The following is a 24,106-nucleotide window of genomic DNA, read 5'->3' on the forward strand; positions in this document are numbered from 1 at the left end:
GATCTTGTATCGTCCCGGGAAGCTAAACGAGCCTCCTGACGCTCTATCCCACGGCACATGTGCCACCGCACAAGTGGACCGCCTCTGAGCCCTCCACGAGGACCTCTGCCACTCGGGGGTCACTCGCTTTTTCCATTTTGTCAAGACCCGCAACCTGCCCTACTCCATCGAGGAGGTCAGGACAGCCACCAGGGACTGCCAAATCTGTGCAAAGTGCAAACCACACTTCTACCGGCCAGAGAAAGCGCACCTGATAAAGGCTTCCCATCCCTTTGAACGCCTCAGCATGGACTTCAAAGGCCCCCTCCCCTCCACCGACCGCAACACGTACTTCCTGAACGTGACTGATGAGTACCCCCGGTTCCCATTCGCCATCCCCTGTCCCGACATGACCGCAACCACCGTCATCAAGGCCCTCCATAGCATCTTTGCACTGTTCGGTTTCCCCGCTTACATACACAGTGATAGGGGGTCCTTCTTTATGAGCGGCGAACTGCGTCAATTCCTGCTCAGCAAGGGCATTGCCTCGAGCAGGACGACAAGTTACAACCCCCGGGGTAACGGACAGGTAGAGAGGGATAACGGAACGGTCTGGAAGACCGTACTACTGGCCCTACGGTGCAGGAACCTCCCAGTCTCCCGCTGGCAAGAAGTCCTCCTGGATGCCCTCCACTCCATCCGGTCACTGCTTTGTACGACCACCAATCAGACACCTCACGAACGTCTCCTTGTCTTCCCTAGGAAGTCCTCCTCTGTGACCTCACTCACGACCTGGCTGGCAGCATCCTGCTCCGAAAACACGTGCGGGCGCACAAGTAGGACCTGTTGGTTGAAAGGGTCAATCTGCTCAATGCTAACCCTCAGTACGCCTACCTGGCGTTCCCCGACGGCCGACAAGATACGGTCTCCCTACGGGCCCTGGCGCCCGCCGGAACCCCACGCACATTCCAGCCACCAGTCCCACCCTCCCCTCCACCGCAGCACCTTACAAGAGGATCGGTCCTTCCGCTGCCCTCGTCTAGGCCCCCCCACCCACCGATGCCCCCCAGCAGACGCTCACTTCCCAGGTCAGCCGTTTTCCCCACCAGCGCCGTCTAGGGGTGCCGAAGCTGCCATGTAGATCGAAGCCACGCTCCCGGAGTCACAGACGCCCGAGCCTCCACCGAAGCTCCGACGATCACAGAGGATGACCAGGGCCCCCGATCGACTGATTGCTTCATTTTAACTGTAATCTGTAAATATAAACCATCAAATGTACATAGCTTTCAGAATTGTAAATAGTTACTAAACACTGTATGGAGGTATTACAGTACCTCCATAACTAATTATACCATGTTGTTATGTTTTGTAGTTTCTGGCCACCACCCCCGCCGGACTCTTTTTTTAACAGGGGGTGAATGTGGTTTTATAGGTATTACGGTACCTGATAGGCTAAAGCACCATTGGTGGAAACTGTCTGCTTTCTATTGGTTAGAGTGTATGATAGCTCCGCTCTGATTGGTGGGGTATAAGAGCCCGTGCCGCCCCAGCAGCCCTCATTCTGTACCTGAGCTGCTGGAGGAAACATCTAGCTTATTAAAGCCTTCAGTTGGACTACAACCTCGCTTTAGTGGTCATTGATCGTGCATCAGTAAGGTGTTAGGAAAGAGTATGTTGGATAATGTTCACTATGAATTTCATTTCACTAAAAGCAGATGAGTATTTATATCATGCACAGTTATTCACGTGGTTCAGATTTATTGGAATGCATGTACTGTTTTGTGATGATTTATTTAACAAGATAATTGCGGTTATAAGGGAAAAGAGGTTGGAGGTGTTATTGTGTTATAGGAGGGTAATAAATTGAAGGATTAGTAATTTATTTGAAGATGGAAAAGAAACATTTCAGATGGACTATGTTAAACTGACAATTTCAGGGATTAGTAGTGTTCTGGTGCCTCTTTTGGGAGTCAAATGCATACATCTTACTGCATCTTAATTGATATTACAGAGATTCCTCATGGCTGTCTGAAATGGCCTGATGCCAGAGAAATTGAGTGTATTTGTCATCTTCAGACAGAATGGGAGAGCAGAATGGGAGAACTATGAAAGCGGCAGAGCTCTTCTATTAACTATTTGGTGAAGCACAATCCTCTAATGGACATCTTCTCATTAAGGTACTCATAGGAGTCAGAAAGCGAACAGACTAAAAATAAATTGGGAGCATATGAGTGTGATGGTTTTTTCATCCACTCTGTCCCCACGACATTCAACATTGCTGAATCTTCACTATAACTTTCGAGTGAACAAAGATTTAACTGGATCAGTCACATAAATACTGTGACTACACGAGAAGCACAGAGGCCAAGTATTCTGCAGCAAGTAACTCACCTATTAACTCCCTGATGTCATTCCACCCTATATAAGGCGCAAGTCGGGGGTAGTGTGAAGGAATACTTCACGGTAGCCTTGTGGATAGCACAATTGCTTCACAGCTCCAGGGTCCCAGGTTCGATTCCGGCTTGGGTCACTGTCTGTGCGGAGTCTGCACATCCTCCACGTGTGTGCGTGGGTTTCCTCCGGGTGCTCCGGTTTCCTCCCACAGTCCAAAGATGTGCAGGTTAGGTGGATTGGCCATGATAAATTGCCCTTAGTGTCCAAAATTGCCCTTAGTGTTGGGTGGGGTTACTGGGTTCTGGGGATAGGGTGGAGGTGTTGACCTTGGGTAGGGTGCTCTTTCCAAGAGCCGGTGCAGACTCGATGGGCCGAATGGCCTCCTTCTGCACTGTAAATTCTATGATAATCTATGACTTGCCTGGATGACTGCAGCACCAACAACACTCAAGTAACTCAACATCATCCAAACCAAAGTAACTCATTTGATTGCCACCCCAACTACATTCACTTTTTCCAGAACCATTGCAGCAATGACTACCATTTCCAAGAAACACTGTAGCAACTCTTCTTCTCAACTCTCCACCTCTATCACTAAATGAACAAGGGCAGCAAAAGTGCATGGTCACATCAGCACCTGCAAAATATGCACCATGCTGCCTTGGAAATATATCTCTGTTCCTTCATCATAGCTGGGTCATCTTGGAACGCCCTCCCAAAAGCACAGTAGGTGTACCTTCACTATGGAAACTGCAGTGGTTAAGAAGGTGGTTCCTCCGCATGTTCTCAAGGACAGTTTGAGATGAGTAGTAAATGCTACTAACACTACATGAAGGAATAAAAAATAATGCCACCAGGCCTGGACTGTTCCTGCATTGTGTCCGATAATCAGGCAAGCTATTCTTAATAATATGATACTAGCTACTCTTAATAATATATTAGAATCGGTGGGAAGCTCATTAAAGTCCTAAAACAGGGCAGCACGGTGGCGCAGTGGGTTAGCCCTGCTGCCTCACGGCGCCGAGGTCCCAGGTTCGATCCCGGTTCTGGGTCACTGTCCGTGTGGAGTTTGCACATTCTCCCCGTGTTTGCGTGGGTTTCGCCCCCACAATCCAAATGATGTGCAGCCTAGGTGAATTGGCCAAGCTAAATTGCCCCTTAATTGGAAAAAATGAATTGGGTATTCTAAATTTAAAAAAAAGATTAAAGTCCTAAAACTGTGTGGGTTTAGTTAGGTTACATCCAGCAGGAATGCTCAACATACAAGGATCACCTTGGAGTTTGGAGGGGTGGGGCGGGGAAGTTCCAGGATTTTGACCCAGTGACAATGAAGGAATGGCAATATATTTCCAAGTCAGGATGGAGGGTGACTTGGAGGAGAACTTGCAGCTGATGGTGTTCCCATGTCTTTCTAGCTGGCAGAGATCACAGGTTTGGAAGGTGCCGTCTAAGAAGGTTTGTGAGTTGCTGCACATGGTGCCAGGTGGTTTCATTTAGTTTGACCATGAATGTTATTTATAGCTGTTAAAATGACAGTTATCGTAATCTACTTTAATAATGGAACTGGACATGCACCTGGTGGCAGTTATTGGCATCACAATGTAAACTTACCTGATTTGCTAAGTCTGGCAGCCAGGAACACAAAGAGCTGGTCTCCAAGTTGGGGGTTTTAGTAAATCTGATCAGCTAACTTTGGTGTTGGCCATAAATGCATAAGAAACCCACATTGCAAGCTAATGGCACAATCACAGTAAAACTGGGCACATGTTTGTCTTCATGTGATGTCAGTGGCAAGGAATGTAGAATTACCCTAAGCAGTACACCCACACTAACTGCTTCCACAACAGATAGCTGCTTTGCTCTGCATGCTATTCAGAGAAATTGCATGCCTTTCTGGATGGTTATTTTCAGGAAAAAAGTCGACAGGAAGGAAATCTTAGGGTTATTGAACAGAGTTATTTAAACTTGATAACATTCTTTATTTTGAAAGTGTATATGTTTTCCACAGGAGCGACTGTACTTTTAGTTTGAACAATTTCCTTAATTTGTCTGGTGTTCCATTTGTGTAACTAACCTTGATTGAGAGAATATGGATATTGTCATTGAAAACAAGTGTTCAACTTTTAAGCTCAGTTATGATTGGCAAGTGTGCTGGTGCTGAGAAATTTATTTTTTAACTTTAGCTATGCAGCATGAAGCAGCAAACATTCCCAAAAGAGACAGTGTATTGGTTTGGTACGGCCAAAGAACCCCTAGAAGTATCCTCTACAACAGTGTTTTTCAAACTTTTTTTTCCTGGGACCCACTTTTATCAATCTACCGATCTTTGGAACCCACGCTGGCCAAACTTTGCGACTCACGCCAGCCGACCCAAGAATCACACTTTTTCGCTTACCTTCAATGTGAGACGTGAGCCTGCTTGGTCGCCACAATCTCACTCCAATCAGGTTCACAGAGGAGAGGGTGATACACATATCAGGTGCAGTGTTCAGCCGGTTCCTTTGTGCTGTCTTCATCTTTGTGAGGACAGAATATCCAACTACACACATGTAGGTTGTTGTGAAGGGCAATAGCTACAAAATGCTAGTCTTACTCAGCACTGGATACGCCTCGCAGATGCTACTACAGAATGCTGACAGCCTCATGAACTTGTGGCATGTTTTTAATGTGCTGTCACAGCTGAGGCACAGAAGTTCAGTCTCTTCATTTGGAGTCAGTTGCAAGTTAATAATTGACTCTGGGATTGAAGCTCAAAAAGATTTTTCACCCACCTTTTCTCTTTCAAAATTGGAGACTTCTCCTCTGGAAAGTAGCGACAAAACTGTTGATCAGCGCAACCATGTGCGACTGAATAAGGTTCGCCAGTCTATTGACAGTTCCCTTACTAACATTATTTTTTACAATATGTCGTAGCAGTGTGGGGAACATGTAGTAGGTTTGGCTTTGTACTTGCACTTGCCAAACGTTCAATGACTTTTGGAAAGCATCTATTTCTTCACAGTGCCAAAAGCAATCATCATCCTCCCCTTGCAATTTGAGGTTCAGTTTGTTTAGAATTGAAAATATGTCTGTGAGGTAAGGTAAGAAATAGTTAGCATCCAACTCTCATTTGCCAGTACTTCCCTGCATAAAAGACACATGGGCTTTGCATCCTGATTTGCATTGGCACAATTAACAAAGCCAAGAAATCATCTTTGTAATGCTTTGTTCCTGATTTCAGCTTCTTCTTAGTCGACTGTATACCAGAGGCCCTGGGACTCTGTGTACAGTTCACACTAGCACTGCTTTGTCCTGTCGTAGACTCTCCTGAGCAACTCTCATCAGCAGATTCTGTTGTGAGATTCTGGCCTGTTTGTGTCTCTGCCCTCTCTTCCTTGTGACAAATAATCCATCTTCAGTTCTTTGCAGTCCTGTTGCCTTGCTTGCTCGCAGCTGTAAAATGGAGGAATCTCTTCTCCGTGATTTTGCGGCAAACGCACGGATGAGCAGGTCACGGCCGCATGACCTAATCTCTGCCGCTTCTGGCAGGGAGACTGTACTGTAATCATATCATAGAATTGACAGTGCAGAAGGAGGCCATTCGGCCCATCGTGTCTGCACCGGCTCTTGGAAAGAGCACCCTACCCAAGGTCAACGCCTCCACCTTATCCCCATAACCCAGAAACCCCATCCAACACTAAGGGCAATTTTGGACACTAAGGGCAATTTATCATGGCCAATCCACCTAACCTGCACATCTTTGGACTGTGGGAGGAAACCGGAGCACCCGGAGGAAACCCACGCAGACACGGGGAGGATGTGCAGACTCCGCACAGACAGTGACCCAAGCCGGAATCAAACCTGGGACCCTGGAGCTGTGAAGCAATTGTGCTATCCACAATGCTACCGTGCTGCCCTGTTCCATGTATAAGTCATTTTCAGCCGGCATTATTAACTTAAAAGTCGATCACGGCCATTGGGGGCATCCCCCACGATCGGGAACACCGTAACTGATCGCTCCATGACCCTTCCAACACCCGCCCGACCGGCAGTTTGAAAAACGCTGCTCTACTACTTTGGTGTGACATTCTTTGGTTCTTTGTTTAATTGGCACAGACTAATGCCAATAAGGTAATTTCTGCTGGTGTGAGGATTCCAGGTGAAATAAAGTTAGGCAAATTTCAGCTCAGTTCTTAATGGGGATGAACTCACAATGTAAACATGGCAGACAGATTACTTAGAGGTCAGAAGGCTAGGTAATCCAGGCATAGAAAATTCACAATGTTGCCATAATTTTAACAATCAATGCTGTCCCCAACCTCTCATGGGTAAGAAAGGGTCTGGTGAGAGGTGAGATTCTCGAAAATACTGATGCATTTCTGCAACTGGCCACTGTCTCTGTGGTTGAGGAGGTCTCCACCTGTCATAGAGTAGATATCACTTGGGAGTGCTTCATACAGATAATGGTGAATGCTTCATTCTGAAGTAGTGACATCTTTCCGTACCAGCCTCCCCAAACAGGCGCCGGAATGTGGCGACTAGGGGCTTTTCACATTAACTTCATTTGAAGCCTACTTGTGACAATAAGCGATTTTCATTTCATTTCATTTCAAACTGATTAGTGAAAAAGCTGCATCAAATATTTAACAATTAACACATTAAAGGAACCATTCAATTAAATTCAATATCCTTACCTGGTGGGTGTTGTCACCAGGGCTGTATAATGCCTTGAACTGTCTCATGTGTGCCCGTGCTCTTGTTATGCCCTGAAGAGTCTCAAATACTTGTTCCACAACACCAGTGGCTCTGTCAAATGTTAATTCAGCTGCTGAAGAACAACCTGAAATAAAATGAATATTTTATCATTCAATGATTCCAGACCTGTGCATCCCTAAAACATGCACTCTCTTTCAGATTTCACAGTATTTGTGCGATGTGATGAATGTAGAAATTTCAGATATATTGCATTATATGTATTTATATTATATGCAGTAAGGGTTAAAAGCCTGGGATAGCAGTCATGTTTTTAAAACACCCTAGTTTGAAAGGCAGCAGACACCTTTTGGAGACGGAGATGCAATTAAAGCATCATAAAAGTAAGATCATCATTTATTCCAGCCATGGATATTGTTTGCTGAAGTTGGGTAATGGAATTTTATTTCTATATATTTTTAAAAATATATTTTTATTAAGGTATTTGAAAATTTTAATAAAAATAACATAGACAATGACATCAACATGGTACAATAAACATTTCCCCCCCGATCTCAATCTTCACACACCCCAACCATACAACAACAATCCCCCCCCCCCCCGACCTTGGAATACTGCATCTGCTGACATTTTAATTTTCCCCGAGAAAGTCGACAAACGGCTGCCACCTCCGGGTGAACCCGACCATTGACCCTCCTTAAGGCAAACTTTATTTTCTCGAGACTGAGAAACCCAGCCATGTCACTAACCCAGGTCTCTACACTCAGGGGCTTCGAATCCCTCCACATTAACAAGATCTGTCTCCGGGCTACCAGGGAGGCAAAGGCCAAACGTCAGCGGTATTAACCCTGCTTAGGGCATCCGCCCATAGACCCGCCTCTATCTCGCCCCCTAGCTTGTCCTCCCACTTACCCTCAAGCTCCTCCACTGGAGCTCCTCCGCCTCCGGAAACTCCTGGTAAATATCTGAAACCTTCCCCTCTCCCACCCAGGTACTGGAGACGACTCTATCCTGTATCCCCTGTGGCAGCAGCAGCGGAAAGGCCAGCACCTGTTTTCTCAGGAAGTCTCGCACCTGCAAATACCTAAACCTGTTCCCTGCTGCCAATTCAAATTTATCCTTTTATCCTCCAAAGCTCTCAAGCTGGGAAAGCTGCCATCTATAAATAGATCCCCCATTCTTCTAATTCTTGCCCTTTACCAACTCCGGAACTCACCATCTAGCCGACCCGGTACAAACCTATGATTATTATAAAACGGGGTCCAAACCGATGATCCCTCCACTCTCTTATATCTCCTCCATTGTCCCCAGATTCTCAGAGCCGCCACCACCACCGGACTTGTGGAGTCTCGGGCTGACGAGAACGTTATCAGTGCTCCCAAACTGGTGTCTTTGCATGACGGCGCCTCCATCCGCTCCCATGCCGACCCCTCCCCCACTACCCACTTCCTAATCATGGCTATATTAGCCGCCCAGGAGTAATTGCAGAAGTTCGGCAGAGCCAACCCACCCTCCCCCAACTGCGCTCCAGCAACACCTTCTTCACTTGCGGGGTTTTACCCGCCCACACAAGGCCCAAAATAATCTTATTCACCCGCTTGAAAAAGGCCGTTGGGATGAATATGGCGAGGCAATGAAAGACAAACAGAAATCTGGGGAGGACCGTCATTTTCACGGTCCATACCCTCCTCGCCAGTGACAGCAGGAACATGTCCCATCTCTTAAAGTCCCCTTCCAGTTGCTCTACCAAACCGGGATAGGTTTAACTTCTGTAGTGCCTCCCATTCCCGGGCCACATGGATTCCCAGATACCAAAAGCTCTTCCCTACCATTCTAAGCTGCAGCTCTCCCAGTATCTTCTCCTGTCCTCTTGCCTGGATCGCGAACATCTCGCTTTTCCCCATGTTCAATTTATACCCCGAAAAATTGCCAAATTCCCCCAAGATTCGCATTACTTCCCCCATCCCCTCCAACAGGTCTGAAATATACAAGAGCAGGTCATCTGCGTAAAGCGAGACCCGGTGCTCCACCCCCACCCCCCTCCACCAGCTCTTTCCAGTTCCTAGAGGCTCTTAACACCATGGTCAATGGCTCTATGGCCAGAGCAAACAGTAACAGGGAGAGGGGCACCCTTGCCTCGTCCCTCAGTGTAGTTCAAAATACCCCGAACTCAGCCGGCTCGTACGCACACTCGCTAGTGGTGCCTGATAGAGCAACCGCACCCAGTCAATAAAGCCCTTACCAAACCCAAACCTTCCCAGCGCCTCTCACAGGTAATTCCACTCCACCCGATCAAAAGCTTTCTTCGCATCCATCGCTACCACCACCTCCACCTCCTCTCCTGAGGGCCATGATGTGGAGATGCCGGCGTTGGACTGGGGTGAGCACAGTACGAAGTCTTACAACACCAGGTTAAAGTCCAACAGGTTTGTTTCGATGTCACTAGCTTTCGGAGCGCTGCTCCTTCCTCAGGTGAATGAAGAGGTCTGTTCCAGAAACACATATATAGACAAATTCAAAGATGCCAAACAATGCTAGGAATGCGAGCATTAGCAGGTGATTAAATCTTTACAGATCCAGAGATGGGGTAACCCCAGGTTAAAGAGGTGTGAATTGTACCAAGCCAGGACAGTTGGTAGGATTTCGCAGGCCAGATGGTGGGGGATGAATGTAATGCGACATGAATCCCAGGTCCCGGTTGAGGCCGCACTCATGTGTGCGGAACTTGGCTATAAGTTTCTGCTCGGCGATTCTGCGTTGTCGCGGGTCCTGAAGGCCGCCTTGGAGAACGCTTACCCGGAGATCAGAGGCTGAATGCCCTTGACTGCTGAAGTGTTCCCCGACTGGAAGGGAACATTCCTGCCTGGTGATTGTTGCACGATGTCTGTTCATTCATTGTCGCAGCGTCTGCATGGTCTCGCCAATGTACCACGCTTCGGGACATCCTTTCCTGCAGCGTATGAGGTAGACAACGTTGGCCGAGTCGCACGAGTATGTACCGCGTACCTGGTGGGTGGTGTTCTCACGTGTAATAGTGGTATCCATGCTCCTGAGGGCATCATAATAACATTTAAAAGCCTTCGAACATTGGCCTCAAGTTGCCTGCCCTTTACAAATCCCGTCTGGTCTTCCCCTATCACCCCCAGGATCCAGTCCTCTATCCTTGTGGCCAGTATCTTAGCCAGCAGTTTGGCATCCACATTCAGTAGAGAAATTGGCCTGTATGACCCGCATTGCTCTGGATCCTTCTCCCGTTTCAGGATCAATGAAATCGAGGCCTGCGACATTGTTGGGGGTAGGACTTTCTTCTCTCTTGCTTTGTTAAATGTCCTCACCAGCAGTGGGCTCAATATCTCTGAAAACCTCTCACAGAATTCCATCGGGTAGCTGTCAGGCCCCGGGGCCTTGCCCGACTGCATGCCCTCCAGCCCTTGATTATTTCCTCAATCGCAATTGACGCTCCCAGCCCTTCCACCAGATCCTCATCTACCTTCGGAAACCTCAACTGATTAACAAACTGCCTCATCCCCTCCACCCCAGCCAGGGGTTCCGACTCATATAATTTACTGTAGAAGTCCTTAAACACCTCATTCACCCCCATAGGGTCCAGGACAGTATTCCCGCCTCTACTCTACTTTCCCTATCTACCTGGCAGCCTCCCTTTTCCTGAGCTGGTGCGCCAACATTCTGCTTGCCTATTCCCCGTACTCATAAATCGCCCCCCTTGCCTTCCTCAACTGTTCCACCGCTTTCCGGGTAGTCAACAGCCCAAACTCCGCCTGTAACCTCCGCTGCTCCCTCAGGGGCCTCCGAGTATCTTCTGCCCACCTGGAATGTCTCCTCCACTAATCTGACCTGGATTTTGACCGGTCCAATTCCGGATCAATGACCGTGTTAAAGTCTCCTCCCATAACCGAAACAGAAACATGATCAGGTTATGTGACTCTAAGTCTGGGATCTTACCTAAATTCCACATCGTCCCAATTCGTAGCATATATGTTCACAAGTACCACTTGTACCCCCTCCAGCTTCCCACTCACCATTATGTACCTATCCCCCTTGTCTGACATAATTCTCCCTGCCTCGAATGCCACTCGTTTGCTGATCAAGATCGCTGCCCCCCCCCTGATCTATGAGTCCAGCCCTGAGTGGAATACTTAGTTAACCCACCCCTTTCTCAATCTCTTCTGGTCTGTAACCTTTAGGTGTGTCCCTTGTAGCATTCCCATGTCCGCCTTCAGCCCCCTCAAATGCGTGAACACGCGAGCCCTCTTGACCGGCCCATTCAGTCCTCTCACGTTCCATGTAATCAGCCTGGTCGGGGGGCTTCCTTCCAGCCGGTCCCTCCCGCCGACTAGCCATCACCCTTTTTAGGCCAGCCTCTAGCTCGCGCCCTCCACCTCCTCGAGCCCCCCCCCCCGGGCAGTTACCATTCCTGACCTCCCATTTGTCCCCTAGTAACAGTTCCTCCACTGTCAGCAAACCAGCTCCCCCCCCCCCCACTCTCCCTCCGCCCCGAGCAACAACACTAGAAACCCAACCCCCAAGTTAAGCTCCAGCTTAACACCTGCTCACCCCCCCGAGCTTCCGAGAGTCAGCTGAACCATGCTGACTTGATAGCGCCCGCCCCTGACACCAAGCAGTCTGTCTCCCCATTGTTCTCTCGCCTCTCCCCCCACATGGATAAACATTTTTAAAGCATCACATTCCCCAGTAAACAAACATCAGAAAAAAGAGTGAAGTAACAGCCACTTTAGAAAAATAATCGCCCAAAACGCAGAACCAAACCCAAAGCCCATTCCCCCTCTAACCAGCTCCCTGCAAGACAAAGTTACCTTTAGCCATCCAAACAGCCCCTTATTACACATATCACTACTTATATTTATACAACCAGCACAACAAATCGCTGCCACAGTACTTCTCCAAGGCTTCAGTGTCTTTGAATTCGCCTCCAGCCTCTTTTCTTCAATAAAAGTCCATACTTCGTCTGGTGTTTCAAAGTAAAAGACCCGTTCCTCCTGTGTAACCCACAGACGGGCTGGGTACAGTATCCCAAACTTCACCCCCTTCTTAAAGAGGGCTGTTTTTGCCCGACTAAACACAGATCGCCTCTTGGCCAGATCTGCGCCCAGGTCCTGATAAATGCGCAGCTCACAGTTCTCCCATTTGCTGCTCCGTTCCTTCTTGGCCCACCGCAGAACGTGTTCCTTGTCCAGGAAATGGTGAAAGCGTACCACAATTGCCCTCGGCGGCTCGTTCGCTCGGGGCTTCTTCGCGAGGGCTCTGTGCGCTCTATCCATTTCCAGGGGCCGAAGGAACGCCTCAGCCCCCATCAACTTCTCCAGCATGTCCGTCACTTAAGTCCTCGCATCCGATCCCTCACTGCCTTGGGAGGCCGACAATTCTAAGATTCTGCCTCCTGGACCTGTTCTCCATGTCCTCCAGCTTCTCCTACATTCTTTTCTGGCGGTCGTTCATCATCTCCACCTTGGTCTCCAGCACGGTTATGTACTCCTCGTGCTCGGACACCTTTTTCTCCACCTCCTGGATCACTCTCCCGTGGGTCTCTTGATTCTGCACAACTTGCTCAATCGAAGCCTTAATCAGGTCTAGCGTGTCCTTCTTCAGCTTGGTGAAACAATCTTCAAAAAACTTCACTAGCTGCTCCGTCGGCCACTGTGCCATCTCCCCACGGCCCTGCTTCTTCGCCATGCTTTCCTGCGTGACCAGCTCTGCTCGCGTCTCCCTTATAGGACTTTGTCCTCTCACGGTCACTTCTGGTCCAATTCTCCATACACCGGAGGGGGATTTCTCCTTACTGTCTCACCCTTCACCGATTTATTCCATAAAAATCAAGCAAAAACCGGGGGAAAAAGGTCCAAACGTCCGACACACGCCGGAGCTGTCAAATGTGCGACCTACTCCTCCATGGCCGCCACCCGAAGTCTAATTTTGTTTATATTTATATTAAGAGGTGAGTAGATAATTGGAGAAATTGGGCTGGATTATCCATTTGGGAGACTATGTTCTCCCTCCAAAGCTGAATCTCATCGGATTTGTGCTCACGCCGTGTAGGAATTGCCGCATTTCACCCCCCACCCTTCGAGGGCTGTGATTCATGGAACCTCTTATAAAACGCCTCAAAAAACCCATTCAGCCCTACCGGGTCCAGTACCATTCTTCCCCTCCCGTCCTTCACCCTTCTGATCGCCCTCGCCGCCTCCTGCGTCCCAAGATAGTGAACCAACAACCTATTCGCCTTCTCCCCATGCTCGTGCACTGTCCCCCGAGCCTTCCATAACTGCCCCACTGCCTTCCCCAAAGACACCAAACCAAACTCCATTTGGAGCTTCTGCCGCTCCTTCAATAACCTTGCCTCTGGGGGCCTCCTAATACCTCTTATCCACCCGCAAAATCTCATCCACCAGCCTAGCCATCTCCAACCGTTCCATCCTATCCCTATGCACCCGAACCAATATTTTTATTTAAAAAAAATCAATTTAGAGTCCCAATTATTTTTTTTCCAATTAAGGGGCAATTTAGCATGGCCAATCCACCTAACCTGCGCATCTTTGGGTTGTGGGGGTGAAACCCATGCAGACACGGGGAGAATGTGCAAACTCCACACGGACATGGACCCAGGGCCGGGATTCAAACCCGGGTCCTCAGCGGCATAGGCAGCAGTGCTAACCACTGTGCAACGTGCCGCCCGGCGCACAAATCAATATAAACTCCCCCCTGACCACTGCCTTGAGCGCCTCCCACAGCGTGGTGGCCGAGGCCTCACCCGTCTCATTCAGCCCCACATACCCCATGTGGCGGCCCTCAATTGCTCGCACACATTCCCATCCAATAGCAGCCCCACATCCAGCCTCCACTGCAGTTGCTGGGCCCTGCCACCCGGGCCACTTACAAGTCTACCCAGTGCGGCGTGTGGTCTGAGACCACTCACACCAGCAGTGTCTTATCCAACATGTTTTTTATTCTCTTTTATACATCTTTTATTCTCTCTTGGGACTGCCATTAGCACTCTTTTCCCTTGGTTTCTGTGGCTATGACTCATCTTTAATTTTCTCACCCCACAGTATAAATATCTCCCATTTCTATGCCTTTTAGCTTTGATAGAGGGTCATCTGGACTCAAAACTTTAGCTCTTTCCTCTCCCTACAGATGATGCCAGACCTGCTGAGATTTTCCAGCATTTTCTCTTTTGGTTTCAGATTCCAGCATCCGCAGTAATTTGCTTTTATCTAGGGGGAACGGCTTTAGGTACCTGCAGATCTGAGACTTCATAAGGAGAGAATTGCCATTCTTTCCTAGGCTGCAGCCCTTAAGGTTGCAGGACAAGGTGCGGCGAGTGATGAGATAGGGGTAGGGGTAGGAAAGGTGTTTGATAAGAGGTTGATGGATTGGAGCAGGAGTGGGCACTGGTGAGGGCATAAAGCGCAAGTGGGAGGAGCTGGGAGGGGAGATGAGGTCCAAGACATGGGCAAAGGCCTTGCGGAGGGTGAAGGTGTCCTCATCGTGTGCGGGGTTAAGCCTCATCCAGTTTAAGGTCATACATAGGGTGCACATGACAGTAGCAAGGATGAGCAGGTTCTTTGAAGGGGTAAAGGATAGGTGTGGGTGGTGTGCGGGGAGGACTGGTAATTATATCTGATGTGTTAGGCAGGTCGGTTCGGTGTGGACTGCACTTGATGCAGCGATGCGAGAAAGAGACCTCTAACACTGTGGAAGATCCAACACAGTTTTATTGAACGACAGGACTAACCTCCATATTTAACTGTGGGTCGACACTATACTGAATTGACTCAAGACCTTGTACTAACCTGACCAGGCTTACTAGCTACCGCATGGTGTTTGCACTGTGCTAGCTCGTGGACTCTGACCGTCTCAGTGGCTGGGTCCCGAGAGAGCGGGAAACCTAGTGCCCTCTGGCTTTATAGTGGTGGTGTCCTGTCTGGTGATTGGCTGCACTGTGCTGTGTGCTTACTGGTCATCCTGTGTGTCAATCACTGCCTGTCTGCACTTCATTATATACATGCGTGGATATTATGACATTCCCCCCACCACTTTGTAAAAAAATAAATACTAAGGTGCGGATCCTTATAAATATATGTGCCTGACTATATACAGAAAGATGTCTAAACAAACGTATATACATAGGAAGGTTGCATTGGTGCAGATACATGGCAAACAAAACCATATTTACAGAGGTCCAATTGGAGAAGTCACAAAAATGTAGAAAAGCTCAGTGTACACATTTAGTCATTGTGGTGGGCGACGAATTTTTGTTGATCGCCGCAGAGGCGGATTAGGAGCCGCCTGCGGTTGGAGAGGCGGGATCGCTGGCATTGCGGTGGGCGCGTGGACCGGCAGGATTGCTGGTAGATCGGTGGCCTCGTGGTCGGGTACGTGCGGAGGAGGCATCGTAGGCGGCGGGGCACGCCGGTCAGGTAGCGGGCGTGGAACTCTTCGCAGTGCCCGTCTGTTGAGCCGTAGCAGGGAGCCATCAGACATGCGGACAAGGAATGATCTTGGGGCCACCTGTTTGGTAACAACAGCTGTGGCTGACCAGCCGCCCTCAGGCAACTGTACGTGAACATGATCAGTTGGGGCCAGCTCGGGCAGATCCATGGCATGGGCATCGTATGTGGCCTTCTGTTGGGCCCATGACTGCTGCATTTTCTGTCGGACCGTGAGGTGGTCAAGGTCAGGAACGTGGATGGCTGGAACTGTGATCCTCAGAGTGCGATTCATGAGCATCTGGGCTGGAGACAACCCAGTGGACAGTGGGGTCGCCCTGTATGCCAGCATCGCCAGGTTAAAATCGAGCCTGAATCTGCAGCTTTGCACAGCAGCCGTTTTACAATGTGGACCCCTTTTTCGGCCTTCCCGTTTGCCTGCGGGTAGTGGGGACTGGAGGTAACGTGACTGACGTTGTAGGACTGTGCGAAGTCAGACCATTGCTGGTTGTAAAAGCAAGGACCATTGTCGCTCATTACCGTGAGCGGTATCCCATGCCTGGCGAACGTTTCTTTGCAGGCTTTGATTACCGCCTTCGACGTGAGGCCGGACAGTTTCACTACTTCTGGGTAACTGGAGAAGTAGTCGGCCAGGAGTATGTAGTCACGCCCCTTGGCGTGGAAAAGGTCTACACCGACTTTAGACCACGGAGAGGTCAGAATCTCGTGCTGCTGCAACGTTTCTTTGGGTTGAGCTGGCTGAAACTTCTGACAGGTAGGGCAATTGAGGACTGTGTCGGCAATGTCCTGGTGATGCCCGGCCAATAGACCGCCTCCCGAGCTCTGTGTCGGCATTTCACGACCCCAAGGTGACCCTCATGGAGTTGGCCCAGCACCATGGCACGCATACTCTGAGGAATTACGATCCTATTGAGTTTCAGACGGATTCCCTCCACCACCGTCAGGTCGTCTTTTACGTTATAGAACTGGGGACATTGTCCCTTCTGCCAGCCATTCCTGAGGTGTTGCATCACGCGTTGCAGCAGGGGATCCTTGGCTGTCTCCTCACAAATTTGGACCACCCGTTCGTCGGAAGCCAGAAGGTTCGAGGCACACAACTGCACTTGGGGCTTCTATGTGGCAGATGAAGTCATTTTGTTCATGCGGTGTGGTAATGGACCTGGACAGGGCATCTGCAACGATCAGCTCTTTACCTGGTGTGTAGACCAGTTCGAAGTCGAAGCGGCGTAGCTTTAGAAGAATACGCTGTAACCGAGGTGTCATGTTGTTTAAATCCTTCTGCATCATGTGGACTAGAGGCTTGTGGTCCTTCTCTACCGTGAATTTCGGCAGGCCATAAACATAGTCGTGGAACTTGACTATCCCTGTTAGGAGGCCCAGACACTCCTTCTCAATCTGAGCGTATCGTTGCTCAGTGGGCGTCATGGCCCTGGAGGCATACGTCACTGGAGCCCAGGAAGTGGAGTCATCCCGCTGAAGGAGCACCGCCTCAATGCCGTCCTGGCTTGCATCATTTGATATCTTGGTTTCCTTGGTTGGGTCAAAGAACGCTAGGACCGGGGCTGTCCTGAGTTTTGCTTTCAGCTCGCGCCATTCCTCTTCATGCGTGGGCAGCCACTGGAATTCCGTCGACATTTTGACGAGATGGCGGAGGGCAGTGATGTGGGATGCCATATTGGGAATGAATTTCCCGAGGAAGTTGACCATTCCGAGAAAGCGGAGGACCGCCTTTTTGTCCTCCGGGGTCTTCATGGCGTTGATCGCCGAGACCTTGTCGGCGTCTGGCCATATGCCCTGCTGCGAGATGTGGTCACCTAGGAATTTGATCTCCGATTGACCAAATGAGTACTTGGCCCTGTTGAGCTGAAGACCATGTTCATGGATTCTTTGGAATACCTTCTTGAGGCAAGCGATGTGTTCCTGGGGCGTTGTGGACCAGCTAATGACATCATCAACGTACACTCGCACCCCCTCGATGCCCTCCATCATCTGTTCCATGACGCGATGAAACACTTCGGAGGCAGATGTGATGCCAAAACGCATCCGGCTGCAGCAGTAACGACCAAACGGGGTGTTGAACGTGCACAAGTTGCGACTGGACGCGTTCAGTTGTATTTGCCAAAAACCCTTGGAGGCGCGAGCTTAGTAAAGAATTTGGCATGAGCTATCTCACTGGTCAACTCTTCTCGTTTTGGTATCGGGTAATGCTCCCTCATGATGTTGTGGTTTAGATCCTTAGGGTCAATGCAAATGCGAAGCTCCACTGATGGCTTCTTGATGCAGACCATGGAGCTGACCCAGTCTGTGGGCTCTGTAACCTTTGATATGATGTCCTGGTCTTGGAGATCCTGTAATTGCTTCTTCAGACGATCCTGGAGGGGCGCCGGCACCCGGCGAGGTGCATGAATTACAGGGGTGGCGTTCGGCTTGAGCAGGATTTTATATCGGTATGGGAGTGTGCCCATTCCGTCGAACACGCTGTGGTACTGCGTGATGATGTCATCTATGTCGGCTTGCAAGTTTCCATCGGGCAAGGCTGTCGCCGGTGAGGATGACATGGTGTGGACTCGTTGAACAAGGTTCAGGAGCGTGCAGGCACGAGCATCGAGCAGAGATGCTCTGTCAGGCCCGACGATTTCAAACCGCAGCGTCGCCTTGATCGCCTTATTGGATACCCCCAGTTGACACAAGCCACTGGCAGCTATGGCATTGCCATTATAGTCAAGGAGCTGGCATGCCGGTGGAAGAATGCTTAGTTTGGCGCGGATGGTGTCGAGGTCGGATTTCGAGATGAAGTTCGCCGATGCACCAGTGTCCAGTTTGACCCGGATGCGGGCCTTGTTCACTGTGAGGACAGCAGACCACTCGTCGTCTGGATCCACTCTGAGGATTGAGAGGCGTTGCGTAGGTGTGGTGGAAGGCAGCGCATGTGTAGTTATGATGCCCATCCGGTATGGGGACTTGAGGCACTCAGCATCAGGGTCCGTTGGGCTGTCGGGATCGTAATCTGGCATGCCTTGTTGTATTGAGCGGACACTTCTGCGCCGCAGCTGGGATCGCTGGCTGCTGAGCGGTGGAGCAGATCTGCAAAGGGCTGCGCAGTGGCCAAGCTTGCCACACTGTAGACACCGGCGACCTTTTGCTGGACATTGCCACTTTAAGTGGGCGGAGCCACAATTCAGACACATCATGACGCCGACGCCAGCGCGTTCCGTGCACCATCACGCATGCGCAGTCAGGTTGACGTATGCACCTGCGCAGTCGGATTGTCGGGCTCGTCGTCCACTCGGTCATGGCGAGCATGTGCAGGGACCCGGGAAAAGTGCGCAAAACGGCCACTCTCCTCGATGCTCAGGCCCTGCATCCGTTCCGCCTCGTGGGAGGCCAGCTTCGCAGTTTCTGCTGCCCTGATGTGGGAGTAATGATTCTTAGCATGCTCATGGACAACGCACGTCTCGATAGCGACAGAAAGGGTCAACTGTTTGACTTTCAGGAGGTGCTGCCGAAGGGAGTCGGAGTGGACCCCAAAAATTATCTGATCCCGGATCATGGAATCAGCCGTCGAGTCACAGTTACATGACTGCGCTAGGATGCGGAGATGGGTGATGAAGGACCGAAAAGGTTCATCCTTACCCTGAAGCCTCTGCTGGAAAACGTACCGTTCAAAGCTCTCATTCACCTCAATGTCGCAGTGGCTGTCAAACTTCAGCAGGACTGTTTTGAATTTTGTTTCGTCTTCGCCATCAGCGAACGTGAGGGAATTGTAGATGTGGATGGCGTGTTCCCCCGCGGTGGAGAGAAATAGCACGATCTTCCTGGCATCCGATGCTGCTTCGAGGTCGGAGGCCTCGATGTACCAGAGGAACCTTTGCTTGAAGAGCTTCCAATTTGCGCCGAGGTTGCCGGAGATGCGGAGCTGCGGAGGAGACTGGATGTTTTCCATGTCACCAGATGGCTGCTTGCTGGTCAATGCTGATTCACTCGAGGTAGGTCCATCAATTTTCAGTATCACTCCGTAGTACCATGAGGTGTTCGGCAGGTCGGTTCGGTGTGGACTGCACTTGATGCAGCGATGCGAGAAACAGACCTCTAACACTGTAGAAGATCCAACACGGTTTTATTGAACGATAGAACTAACATACATATTTAACTGTGGGTCGACACTATACTGAACTGACTGGAGGCCTTGTACTAGCCTGACCCGACTTACTAGCTACCGCATGGTGTTTGCACTGTGCTAGCTCGTGGACTCTGACTGTCTCAGTGGCTGGGTCCAGAGAGAGCGGGAAACCTAGTGCCCTCTGGCTTTATAGTGCTGGTATCCTGTCTGGTGATTGGCTGCACTGTGCTGTGTGCTTACTGGTCATCCTGTGTGTCAAGCACTGCCTGTCTGCACTTCATTATATACATGCATGGATATTATGACAATATCTACATGTTCTGGGCATGCCCAAGGCTGAAGGAGTTCTGGCATGGATTCGTGGACATAATATCCGAGGTGCTGGGGGCTGGAGGTGGTCCCGTGCCGAGAGGTTGTGATATTCGGGGTGTCGGAAGACCCAGGAGTCCAGGGGGTGAGAGAGACTCATGTCTTGGCCTTTGCTTCCCTGATAACCCGGAGACGGATTTTGCTCGGGAGCCTGGACTCGGGAGCCACCAAAAGACGGAGTATGGGTGAGCGACCTGATGTAATTCCTGAGGCTGGAGATGGTCAAGTTCATCTTGAGGGGGTGGGTGGATGGGTTCACCTGGCGGGGTGGAGGTGGAAGCTATTTATTGATTTCTTTAAGGAGGCTTGAAGGGTCAGCTGGGTGGGGGGGAAAATATTGGAATTAAAATGGGGAAGGCGGGATGTGAGAAGGGGGCGGTATTAAGGGAGCAGCGGGGAAGTGGGTGTGGGTTGTTTATAATGTTGTTTGGTTGTTCTTCGGCTTTTGTTTGTTTATATAAAAATGCCTTGAATAAAATATTTTTTTGAAAGTGGGACTATGTTAATGAGCCCATTGTAGCTTAAGATGTACTTTGGTGGGACTTCCGGTGACGGCGGGCGGGAAGCGGCCGCACTATGGAGGGCTCCCGTTCGGGAACGGCATTTTCGGGGCTTTAAGCCCGGTCCCAGGGACCACGGAGGCGCCAGAAGCAGGGAGAAGGCACGGAGGAGGCACAGTGAAGGCACAGAAAAAAAAAAGAAAAATGTCGAGGGTGAGCAAAAAAGCGGCAGTAAAAAAAACAGCTGAAGGTCCGTCGGGGAGTGGAAAGGTCACCGCGGGGTCACCAAGGAAAATGGAGGCTGGAGCACCAGGGAAGGCCGCATTGCTTACGGCTGAAGAAATAACTAAGGTGATGGCTGCGGAATTCGAAAAGCAGTTGGCGCAGATTGCGAAATGCATGGAGACGGTGAGGAAGGAGATGAGGGAGGTTTTGAGTGTGCTCGTGGAGGAGGCGGTTTCCCCGGTGAGGACGGAGGTGGCGAGTGCAGTGGCGGAGGTGCGAGAGCAAGGGGAGGCGCTGAAGGAAGTGGAGGAGACGTTATTGCAGCACGGTGATCAACTTGCCTCGATGGGGAAGGAGATGCGGAAGGTTATGGACACTAACAAGGATCTGCGAGGAAAAATGGAAGACCTGGAAAACAGATCCAGGCGACAGAATTTGAGGATTGTGGGGCTGCCCGAAGGAGTTGAAGGACCGAAGCCGACTGAGTATTTTGCCGCGATGCTGGCAAAACTACTGGGGGAGGGGGAGGATCCCTCCCGATATGAACTGGATCGGGCTCATCGGTCGTGGAGACCTGTACCAAAGGTGAGTGAGCCGCCAAGGGCAGTGACTCTGTGCTTCCGTAGGTACAGTGTGAAGGAGAAGGTCCTGAGCTGGGCCAAGCAGAAGCGGGTGGTGCAGTGGGCTGGAGCTGGTATACGTATATACCAGGACTTTACGGTGGAGCTGGCGAGGAGGCGGACTGCCTTCAACCTGGTGAAGAGGGCACTGTACATTAGCAAGGTGCGGTGCGGCATTGTATATCCAGCGAAGCTGAGGGTGACTTACAAGCTCAGGGACTTTTATTTTGGAACGGCGGAAGCAGCGGAGGAGTTTGCAAAGGCAGAAGGACTGTGGCAGAACTGACAAATTGAGGAATGGCCATGTGCCGATGTAACCTCATGACTGTATTTTCTTTTTTTTTGTATCACTGCGCGCGGGTGTAGAGATTAAAGGAGCCAATGTGGTATATATTTGGACAAGGGAAGGGACGGGACTTTCACTCGAAATGAGGGCTCTTTGGGGTGTAGGTGGATATGCAGGGTGTGTGTGCTAAAAGGGGATCTCTGGGCTTTCCTAGGGCCGGGCAAGGGGGAAAGGGACCCGGGCGGGGGTCTCCACGCTGGCCAGTTTAAGCCGGCCAGTGAACGGGAGTGAGGTGGGGGGAGGGGCTGCGGCCATCGGAGCCTGGCAGAACAGGGTCCGAGTGGTCTAGCCGGGGTGGAAAGTTGGGGGGAAGGAACCGAGGTTGGGAGGAGGAGTTTTACAAGAGGCAGTGGAAGGGAGGAGCTGGAGACTTGGGGGGGGGGGGGGGCTGTGTAAAATTAAGGGTGACTACGGGTAATCCCCGATTCCTTTTTGTCATTTGTTTATCTAAACATGCGGGCTGATGTTTGGGGGTCGGTGGGTAGATGGGATCGTTGTTATTATGGGGACTGACATATCTTGCTGATTATTGTTTATTGTTGATGGGTGTAAATGTGGGAGAAAATGTGAAAAAGGAGGAGAATAAATAAATTATTAAAAAAAAAAGATGTACTTTGGTAATCCATGTTAATCTTAAAATCTATGTGTAATCATTAAGATAAACGGGAGTAAAGGAGTACTGTATAAGAATCCAACTTTTCATGTTTAATAAATGTTTTTTTTCTTATTATTAACACAAATTAGCAGCCTTGTGACTCTGTTCCTCCACGTTCTATTAAAAAAAGTAAAAGTTATGTTTTTTTGAGTCAGGGTAAAACCAACTGGGATCGTAACAGTAATTTAACAATTGTTACTGTGTGGAGTTCTGTCTAAAGGTCCACATATTAATCTGACTTTGTTTTTTCAGGAGCTGCTGGACTTTTGCTTATTTTGAGCAATTTGTTTTGTTTTGGATTTATACCTTTACAGTCTCCTTTTATTTCGACCAACGAATCTTATTACCATACTATTGCATTTGCTTACCCCAGTGAGTGTCACGCATGAATATCACCCCTGTGCTCACTGACCTACATTGGTTCGGGGTCTGTCAATGCCTGGATTTTAAAATTCTAATTCTTGTTTTCATATCCTTCATGTCCTTGAACCCTCTTTTCTCTGTAATCTACTCTGGCCCGTCAAGGTATCCACCCTCCCCCAATTTTGGCCTGTTGAGCATTCCCAATTTTAGTCACTCCACCTCTGGGGAGCTGTCTCTTCAGCTTCTTAGGCTCTAAGCTCTGGAACCCCCTCCTGAACCACTCACCTCCTTTAAGGCGTTCCTTAAAATCTATCTCGTCTGGTCACCTATCTCCTGTATATCTCAGTGCCAAATTTTGCTTCATAATGCTCCCGTGAAGTATCTTGGAACTTTTTAACTACATGCAAGGCATATAAATGAAAGTTGTTGCTGCTGCCATTGTCTTGATTTGAGTTGGACTGTTTTTACATTGTGGCTGGCATCGAGTTGTAGTTTGTGGGACAGGTTTCCCTGTAAATCAGCAATGCCACAGGGCTTGCTAGTCTGTGTTTACACAGAGTTGGCGTGACATTTTGATGTTGCGCCATGACGCAGGAAAAGACTGCCCATAATTTGTTGGAACATGAGCAATCTCAAAATCACAGGCGCCATAGTGTTTTATGAGGAATGTGGGAATATTCACATTGTGCAATACTTAGTGCTCTATTTGAGCCCAATGCTTAGGCAAAGTGCAACTTGACTCTGAATTCTGTGTTGTAAACTTTTTTGAGTTCTACAGTAGTGACAGGGAGACTCCTTGTTCACACCGATGAATGTCACAGAAGTTGCATGCACAGCAAAAGCAAAAACAATAAGAATTTGCTCTACACCTGAAGAGAAATAAACACAAACAGGTAACCATTCTCAAATTGTACATCACTAAATGTAACTTACAGAATGTGAGAACATTAAATAGAATTTAAGATTACTGTGGAAAATTTCAAACAATAAAATTAAGGCATGATTCTGTGGAATTGCATAAAATAATGGAGCAGGCAAAATATCTTCCATGCACTAACTACAGCTCTTCAGATGCTTTTATAATGGCTCAGTTAGTTCAGATTGTGGAATGCCAATGGGAATGCTATTTTTCAGTAAGGATCTTTAGGAGTCATTCTCCTGCAATCCAAACTAAACAACTGGCAATGTAAAAGTACCTTCAGACAGCTGCTGTCGCTTTATTTCACATTTCACCAAATGCTTCACATCTGCCATTCATGTTATCGTTGCCTAGATTTGCAAATGGGGGCTGGTTTGTGAAGTCTGTCGGCAGTTGCTATCATCATTATGCCATCGAGGCATTGAAGAGTTAGTTGTT

The 24,106-nt window shown here is 49.4% G+C and overlaps 1 protein-coding gene across 1 annotated transcript in view; it reads right to left on the minus strand.

The window, feature by feature from the left end:
- scfd2 (sec1 family domain containing 2) overlaps window positions 1-24,106 on the minus strand; it is a 512,739-nt gene that overhangs the window by 67,301 nt on the left and 421,332 nt on the right. Inside the window, exon 6 of the mRNA XM_072496760.1 lies at window positions 7,047-7,192. Coding sequence (XP_072352861.1) covers window positions 7,047-7,192 — 146 coding nt within the window. The remainder of the gene's footprint in view (window positions 1-7,046; window positions 7,193-24,106) is intronic.

Source organism: Scyliorhinus torazame, chromosome 3, assembly GCF_047496885.1.
Source record: "Scyliorhinus torazame isolate Kashiwa2021f chromosome 3, sScyTor2.1, whole genome shotgun sequence".
Classification (NCBI taxonomy): domain Eukaryota; kingdom Metazoa; phylum Chordata; class Chondrichthyes; order Carcharhiniformes; family Scyliorhinidae; genus Scyliorhinus; species Scyliorhinus torazame.